The following is an 8,971-nucleotide window of genomic DNA, read 5'->3' as shown; positions in this document are numbered from 1 at the left end:
ACACTGACAGTTAGAGCGCATTAGCAATTGCAAGGAACCCAGTTTTTCATGCTCGGACAAAGCACATTGAGGTGCATTACCACTATGTTAGGGAGAGGCTCTCAGCAGGAGAGATCAGCTTGGCTTATGTGCCAACAGAGGACAACCTTGCAGATCTTTTCACAAAGGCATTGGCTCATGAAAATCTTGAAGCTTTCTGCAAAGCTTTGGGCTTACTCCCCTTTGTGGACTGATCATGTCCTTAGGGCATGGCACTTCCCTTTACTCATGTGCCAGCTCTCATTCACCGCATCACTCCAGGGGGGATTTGTTACCATATACATGTGGTAGTGATGTGTGTGAACACACTACGACCGCCGGGGATTTTTTTCCCTCTTTAGGAGGTTTTTCCTCCCATGCATTGTATATACGCCCATCAGTCTAGGGCTATCTATCTTTCCATTGCACACTAAGTAATACACTCTCTGTTGTGTGCCTTGAGCTTCCTTTGTCTTCTCCAAGCTGTGTGCGTTTCTCTGCAACCCTAATTCCAACAATGGTGTTCTTTCTTGAAACAATCTCAGTAGATCTCTACTCTCTACTGAGAGCGTGAGCATATGCTTCCGTTATCTGTGTTGCAGTATCAGGTGTGACTTGGAAACTGACTGTGATAATAACCTCGGTGACTTGAGTTACCCAATTCTCGAAGTAGAATAGTGTTGATTCTCTATTGTGCAGAGCTCCCTCCATCTTGTTGTTGAGGGTTGGTTGTAGGTTGCGGACATGGTTTTGACTTCCTCCTTCTTCTCCTTGGCACCCGGTCTATGTATATCCACTGAGTCTGGCGTGTTGGTTGACTCTCCCACTGCAAATCAATTGCCGTTACGCCTGGCACTCGAGCCTCGATGGAGATGCGGAGTTCGTCTAGTTGTGCTTGGAGCTCTTCTTCTTTTTTCGTCGAGTTAGCAAACCCTGCTAACCATTCATCCATCCACAAAAGTTTAGAGGTTTCAGTCTTGTAAACTGGAGGGTTTCATGAAAGGATCCTCGGTGGAGACGCTAAGAAAATGATAATCGGAAATGACATGCCATATGGGGTGGCCTCTACACCACACATAGCCTGAACATCCCCAAGCATTATCTCAAGATAGGAGTAAGCCTATAACTAGAGAGGGGGAACCACGTAGCATAAGTGCGGCTAGGACGCAGACATACACAACCTAGGGTAGCAAAAGTGAGATGCCCTCTAGGTAACCAACATGAAATGGTGATGCAGAAAACATCCACATGTAAAAAATACCTAGTCAACAGTCAGGAGTGTGTGTACAAGAGAGGTATGTGACAAGGTCAAAATGGAGCATAGTGACTGACTGGAGAGGCTGCACGTGATGGAGCACAAGCAAAGTGATATACAAGAATGAAACATCCCATGAATGTAGGAAAAACAAAGCTAAGGAGAACAGAGAATGGACCCAAAGATCAAGACAACATTGCACACTTTTATTGATGATGATGATACTTACAAATGGTGGTCTTGACTGTTACAAACCTGGCTCTTGGCACTAGGGATGCATGATGGAATACGAGTGCCATATGGTGCATGGCAAAATTGGAGTTAGCGGGAGGTTAGCACGTTAGCGGGGGGTTAGTTGAGGGAAAACATCAAGACGATGCAACCACCAAAAACATCAATCACTAGCATCAAGACTAGCCCGGAGTAGCATGGTCTCGGTGCATTCAATCCTAGCGTGCTCATGCTGCCTTGCAGGGGAATAGTGACTGCCTTATGTGCATGGAGTGATTGTGACCAGTAACTCCACCATAGTGTAGTGGAGAATGGGGAAAATGGTGATATTGCCAATGCTAAAATGCCCAATTTTGCAGCAAAACATGTTCCATGAGCTCCCTAGCTTGGGAGGTGCATTATGTGCTTAGTGGTGCTTATAATGTAGAGTGCATGGAGCTAGTGTGTTCCTCCTTCAATTGTGCCCTCTTGTGCTTAGCTGAGGCCTCTTAATATAGGCTTGAGAGGTGGTCCTTACCTAATGATCCTTGCAAATATCCACTGGTCGTTATAGAATGTCTAGATGCCTCTCTAGTAAGAGACATAGAGAGGGAGAGAAGGTAGAGATAGAGAGAGAGAGAGAGAAAAGAGTGGGACGGGGAGAGCTTTTTTACAATCCACTAGCCACTGGCTAGGTTATTAGGGAAGAGTGGAGTTCGGGGCATTTACAAGGGTTTTGTTGATGGTTCGGGTGGTTGGTGTGAGGTTTAAGGCTGCCAGAATTGGTATTTGTTGCGTGAAGCCGAGATGCTACATGTCACTTCCTCTTGGTGCCGGCCGGGCCGTGCTTTCGGTGCCTTTCCTTGTTTTGTGTCGGCGGCGTGCGACTTGGCCTTCTTCTTCTTTGTCGTTGGCGTTGATTCCTTTGGTTTTTATTATTTTCTGGTGTGTGTGTATATGTGTGCGTGTTTGGTGTGTTTATGTTCGTGTGTGTAGGCGTGCTCGTGTATGTATTGGTTTATGTGTTGTGTGTGCGTGCATATATGTATGGGTGTGTATGTATGTGGGGGGTTATGTGAGTGTGTGTAAGTGTGTGTTCGGCGGCAAGAGTGTGTGTGAATAATAGCATAGTAAGATTTATTTATATATATATATGGTGCTCTACGTAGGGAAACGGAGAGAGAGAAAACGATAATGAGAGAGATAATGGGAGAGGGGAGGGGAGAGAATGTGTGTGTGTGTGTGTAAGGGGGTGGGGGGTGTGTGAGTATTTAGAGAGAGAGAGCGGCTATGTTATGCTGCGCCTGCACGGGCCTGTCGAGAGCGCGAGAGAGAGAGAGGGAGAGATGGTGAGCGAGCCAGAGAGGGAGTGTTTGAGGGTGTGTGTGTGTGTGGTGTGAATAAGAGAGAGAAAAAAAGGCTCTGAGTTGCGTCTGCATGGGCTACACAGAAAGCGGGAGAGAGCTGGTAGCGAAAGTGTGAAGCCATGCCGACAGAGAGCGAGAAGGGGGGGGGGAGGTCAACGGGGTGGGGGAGAGTAGGGGGTGTTGGGTTATGAGAGAGAGAGAGAGAGCGAGAGAGAGAGAGAGAGAGAGAGAGAGAGAGAGAGAGAGAGAGAGAGAGAGAGAGAGAGAGAGAGAGAGAGAGAGAGAGAGAGTGAGAGAGAGAGAGAGAGAAAGAATATTATCATGCACCCGCATAGGCCCTCTCCAAAGAGAGCGAGAGAGAGAGTAAATCTAGGGAGGGAGAGGTAGTGAGAGAGAAAGAGTGAGGAAAAGAGAGAGAGAGAGAGAGAGAGAGAGAGAGAAAGAGAGAGGTGGCCTGCCGGTGGGAGGAAAACAGGAGGGGGGAGAGAGAGGGGAGAGTGAGGTCGAGGGTGTGTGGACGAGAGGGAAGAGGGAGGGGTGAGGTATGGCGACCCGCCGGTGGGAGGAAAACAGAAGGGGAGAGAGAGAGGGGAGAGTGAGGTCAAGGGTGTGTGGACAAGAGGGAAGAGGGAGGGGTGAGGTATGGCGACCCGCCGAGTAGGAGTATGGACGAGCGAGAAGAGATAAGAGAGAAATAGAGAGAGTGCTAACCTAAATAATGAAGAGAGAGAGAGGGAGACTTTGCAAAAGCATGACGGCCTGCCAGTGGAAGAAAAGGTAGTGGAGGTTTGTTTTTATGCACCCTTTGGGCCGGGTGACACAGGATCAGAGATAAGAGAGAGATGGTGGATTGGCGGAACCAAGTAGGAGAGAGAGAGAGACCCCTATCCTCTGGTGATAGTGGAGAGAGGTGTGGCCAAATTGGTGGCGTCCCGCTAGTGGAAGAAGTATAGAGGGGGGTGGTGAATGTTAAAATCAATGTTTTTATTGTTTTTTTTTTTGGTTTTGTGATCCTCCCCGGTTGGGGTTGGTTCTTGCGGCCTCGGCTTCGAAAATCGGCCAACTTCAGTTTCTTTGGCCGGGCTAGAGGGCACTACTGCTAAACCAGTATCAATGCTATTGAGCCTACTAGGTGCTAACTAGCATAAATGATGTTAATTAGCATACATCTTGTGTTGACAACCTAACTCTGTATGCTAAGTAGAACACAAGGCATGCTAACTAGTATACTCCATATGCTAACCAACATACTCCATATGCTAACTAGCATACCAATCCTAGCTGCTAGTTCTAACTAGCATAACCCTTGTCTTAAATAGCATACCCATCATGCTAATGAGCATACTAGGTGTTAACTAGCATAAGTGGTGTTATCTTGCATACCTTTTGTCTTGACCAACTAACTCTGTATGCCTTGAATGCAAGGTGACCCTGACAATTTTTGCAATAGGTATGTTTTCCTTTGAATTCAACATCATCTGCAATGCTGCATTCTTCAAAAACAACTCCTCATTGGAACCTGGCTGCTTGATAGTAGCCAATGTGCTGCGGACATTGGAGACAATTGCAGTCTATACAGCAGGCTCCTCCTTGAAATACTCATCATGGATTGCCCGAACATGCGGATGTTGAGCAACAAGATTCCAGATTTCTCACTTTGCTTCTGTACTAAAACCTTCAGTCCTACTCTTGAAAGCTCTCACAATCTCGGAGGAGATTTTATTTTTCTCCTCATCGTCGAGGGCATGGTGTTGTCGCTCAAATTTCATTTGTTTCTGCTCCCGTTGTTTCCTCTTTCTTACTCTCTCATATCCCTTGATTACATAAAGAGTTGGATCTTGGGAGTTGTAATTCATTGCATATAGTGGCTCTCTTTTGCTTTTTCTTGAGAGCTATAGATGCACATAATATGTTACTTAAAATCACTTAAATGTATAGCTATCAACACTTGATGCTGTAATACACACATACTATGGACAAATGCCCTCGCAAAACTATAGATGTGACCAACAAAACCAATGACTGCATTTGGAGTGGGTGGACTACACATAAGATTTGCTTACCATCACATTACAGTATGACTCCATTTCCAGCATTGCAGCTAGTGTCAGAGATATGTTGGCTGTTGGTTCTCCATATCTGTAGGTTTGTGTCGGAACGAGAGAAAGAGATCAGCTTTGACAACATATCTCTGAGACAGGATGCCCGGCTCAAGGAACGAACGAACGAGAGAGAGAGAGAGAGAGAGAGAGAGAGAGAGAGAGAGAGAGAGAGAGAGAGAGAGAGAGAGAGAGAGAGAGAGAGAGAGAGAGAGAGAGACTCCCTGCGTCGTCTTCAGTAACTGAAAACAAAAGCACACAAGGAGGGAAAATAAAATTTTTATGGAACATTTGAAATCCAAAGGATTTGCCCATCCGTTTTCAGTATATGCTAACAAGCACAAGTAACTAGCACTGTCCGGGAAAACATATTCAGTGACACGTTACCATGCTTCTACCCAAAAACAATACATAGAAAACTCTCCTAACTTATCAAATAAAATCCCTTTTGCTACTCATCTTCTCCTCTTTTTTCACATGCTCGTAGACTTCTTAACCCAGCCCTATGGATTTCTTTGCTATCTTTAGGCACACTAGCTCTCAAGTACCCACTTAGGCTCTCAACATATGCCCATGTGGTCCTTACCTCCCAGAAAGGGGAAACCAAATGGGAATTGTGTGTAAACACCCTCTTATAGGGCCAACAACAATCAGTCATTGTCAGCTCATTCGATTCTGCCAAGGCCATCTACTACCACTGTACTAGCCAGCATTACCTACGCAAGGAAGGAGGCCACCGCAACATAGCTCCATGGAGTGGGAGCTTCCCAATGGAGAGACACTCGCAAGAGATACCCTTAGCTTCAGGGATTTCATTAACATGATCACAAATATTGTGTGATCACATTTCAAAATACGTGATCACGTTAAATATTCACATGAATTTCTCTTAATCTATAGAAATCATCCAATAGGATAAGCCCCCTTGAATTTTTTCATTTCTTGGCGGGCACGGTTTAGGGTTCACAAAGTTTCCTAGTAAGCCCATTACAAAAAACACATTGGCCAATGGGGATTTGGTGGGTTTCCACATCACCATTTATTGACTTTTTTGTGATCACGTAATTGTGTTTATGTGAATGTGATAATAAACATTGTGATCACAAAAAAATTCACGTGATCGGGTGAATATTCAATCCCCGTTTAGCTTTGCTCACATTTTATGCTTTATATCCCATAGTGCTTCAATGTAAAGCGGCATATAGGATTCACAATGGACACATGGCACACTAAGGTTAATCCACTCTCATAAACAAAAGAAATCCTCCAAAGTATCCAAGAAGCATTCAAAAAGTGACATGTTTTAGCCTTAATTTGTTCTATCTACAATCAAATTGAGCCTAATCATACCCACTCAGACCCCGAGATTGCCAAGAATTATTTGAATAATCAAAATTCAAAAACAACAATTATTGCATTGATTTTTTGAAGCTCAAAAACCAAAAAGGGCAATTGATACTGACTAAAATGAGCATAGCTTGATCAATTGTGCTCGATCGAAGCATCATCAAGCACATTTTGTAGCTAGTAATAGAGACTATCACTAAAGCTATGGCAAGCTAAAATTGACTACTCGGACATGCATTCGAAAGCTAGACCAAAAACTACACAGTCAGCCCTTGGAAAACATTTACGTGCTATTAACTTTTCTATCCAGACTCCAAATAATGAATCGTAAAGATATACTTGGAGACTTGGAGAGCAGTATATAATCAGCCCATAAACCTTTACTTTGCCAACTTCCAAGCATCCTAGATCACATGCATAAAAAGCTACTTTATGGCCCCAAAACACCACATTAGGCACACATGCATGTCTGATCTTGTCGGCATCAATGCCCCAAAACGTGCATAGATAATATATACAATTCAAGCAAGCATAAATTGCATTTTTCCACCCTTTTTCTGATCGTGAATGGAGAGCACTGCGACACTATTTTAAAACTATTTTTCTCACACTAGTTCAACTCTCCCAACTTCTGATGCCGATGGAGAGGTGTCACAAACGAGGGAAAATGAATGATCCAAGTACTTTAAATTTGATTTAACTACAATTGTTTTTTACATGAGTCTCTGCAGTATATACAAGTACCACCTGAAACCTTAATAATTTAGTCTCATTAATTGCTGGTAGGACTTGCCTTGCATGTACATGGTATTACTAAATGGGGAAAAAATCTCAAAAAAAGAAAGCCGATGTACTCTTGCAATGGCAAGATGAGCTATGGCAATGATTGTAACATATTGGATATAGATTGTACACAATGAAGAAGGATAACTGAATAGCAAATCTTGGAAGAAATGAACAACATAGTCATGAGTTAACTAATCCCACCTTTTGTGTGATAGAGATGAGTGGGCAAACACGGTGCTACCAATGCTACTAGCGGGTTGTCTTTAATTGTGATAAGGCCAAACTTCTCTTGCAAATCAAATTCTGGAGGAGCCCTCCAATTGAAGCCTTGTAGTAAGCTTGCAAGTTGAATTTGTACATTCAAGAGACCTAGCAAAGAACCAGGACATCCTCTTCGCCCGGCCCCAAAGGCTAACAATTCAAAATTCTTCCGTTCCACACTCAAATTACTATTCAAAAACCTATTTGGCTTAAATAGTAATGGCTCATCCCACGTATCCTCATCTCGACCTATTGCCCATGCATTCACATATACTTGTGTATTTTCAAGGACATCAAAGCCCATGAGCTTGCATGATTGAGTAGCCACATGTGGTATCAAAAAAAGTACCACTGGGTGCAGCCTCATGGTTTCATTGACAATGGCTCTTAGATATGGTAAGTGAGCAATGTCGGTCTCCTCCACCATTCGCTCCGTGCCCACCACCTTTTCAATCTCCTCTTGCACGAGTTTTAATTCTTGAGGACTTGCTAGAAGTTCAGAAAGTGCCCACTCAATTGTGTAGGCAGATGTATCTGTCCCTCCAATAAACATATCCTTGACAACACAAAAGAAGACATTTATAGCATGTACTCTCTCTCTCTCTCTCTCTCTCTCTCTCTCTCTCTCTCTCTCACACACACACACACACACACACACACACACACACACACACACACACACACACACAATTTGGTGGGATTCAAACTTGGAGCCATACCAGTATGAAGGCTTTTATGTTGTCATCGGTTATGCTCTCCTTGGAGGACAGTGAGAGGAGGAGGTCCAAAAGGTCTTCACGGGTGGAGGAGTCAATAGTGCTACCACAAGGACTGCTCCTCCGCCGAGAGTCAAGAATCTACTGCAAGAGGATGTTGAGATTCCGAGCTATCTGTCCATCCATGCGATCAAAGGGAAGAGGTCACTAATATTGAAGATGTTGAGGCACTGTAACAACTCATCAAGGAGATGCACCAGATTGAGAGAAGGATCCACAATATGTGAATCTGTGGAAATCATTTCATGCATAGTTTTCCCTAGCACCATCTTGGATACCATGTTATTGCTTGCTTGCAAAAGATGGGGCCGCATTGCCACCATAACCTGGCTTGTCAGCTCTGCGCAAGAGTCACCGCTAGTAGCGTCCATAAATTCCTTCTTGATTGCCCTGACAAGCCTGTCTGCTTCTTCCTCTCTCACATGTCTGAAGGACTCGACCCTCTTAGGGCTTACTAGGTCTGTCACACAAATCTGCCTCATGAGCCTCCAGTAAGAGTTGGGTGGGCAGAAGGCGATGTCTGTACAATCATAGAGAGTAACGACACCAGCAGCGGGGCGAGGGCGGCCTGCAAATATCTGGTCATGTGTCTGGAGGATGAGGCGTGCGGCTTGCGGCGAGGAGGCGACGATGACAGGGATGGATCCAAAGCAAAGCCACATGAGGGGGCCATGAAGTTTGCTGAGGTCGAAGAGAGCCTTGTGGGGGCTGTTTCCAAGCAAGTGGAGGTGGCCAATAATGGGTAGGCCCTTGGGGCCAGGTGGCCTTGAAGAGGAGTGTCTCTTCCTGTATTGCCATGAGGTGTAGAGTATGCATGCGGCTGCTATAAGGACACTCAGAGCGGGAAGCCAT

The 8,971-nt window shown here is 44.7% G+C and overlaps 2 protein-coding genes across 2 annotated transcripts; both read right to left on the bottom strand.

Moving 5' to 3' along the window:
- Positions 1 to 7,070: 7,070 nt before the first annotated feature.
- On the bottom strand, positions 7,071 to 7,899 carry LOC147434013 (geraniol 8-hydroxylase-like). The gene has a single exon (XM_086489861.1). The coding sequence runs from the start codon at positions 7,894 to 7,896 to the stop codon at positions 7,270 to 7,272; it is 627 nt and encodes a 208-aa protein (XP_086345987.1). The 5' UTR covers positions 7,897 to 7,899; the 3' UTR covers positions 7,071 to 7,269.
- Positions 7,900 to 8,249: 350 nt separating this feature from the next.
- On the bottom strand, positions 8,250 to 8,971 carry LOC147434012 (cytochrome P450 736A117-like). Its single transcript, XM_086489563.1, has 3 exons — positions 8,955 to 8,971; positions 8,398 to 8,905; positions 8,250 to 8,348 (listed from the first exon to the last, which is right to left on the bottom strand). Exons 1-3 carry the CDS (start codon positions 8,969 to 8,971, stop codon positions 8,250 to 8,252), a joined length of 624 nt encoding a protein of 207 aa, XP_086345689.1.

Source organism: Adiantum capillus-veneris, chromosome 19 (genome assembly GCF_014529385.1).
Source record: "Adiantum capillus-veneris isolate H3 chromosome 19, ASM1452938v2, whole genome shotgun sequence".
In the NCBI taxonomy this organism is placed as follows: domain Eukaryota; kingdom Viridiplantae; phylum Streptophyta; class Polypodiopsida; order Polypodiales; family Pteridaceae; genus Adiantum; species Adiantum capillus-veneris.
Note: the sequence above shows the minus strand (reverse complement) of the source record. Positions and strands in the feature narration are given on the sequence as shown.

Bases quoted from the DNA above. Each gene is read 5' to 3' on its own strand.
- LOC147434012 (XM_086489563.1), bottom strand. The intron at 8,349-8,397 runs GTATCCAAGATG...TGATTTCCACAG, and splicing joins TGCAAGCAAGCAATAACATG to ATTCACATATTGTGGATCCT.
- LOC147434013 (XM_086489861.1), bottom strand. From the start codon at position 7,896: ATGTTTATTGGAGGGACAGATACATCTGCCTACACAATTGAGTGGGCA.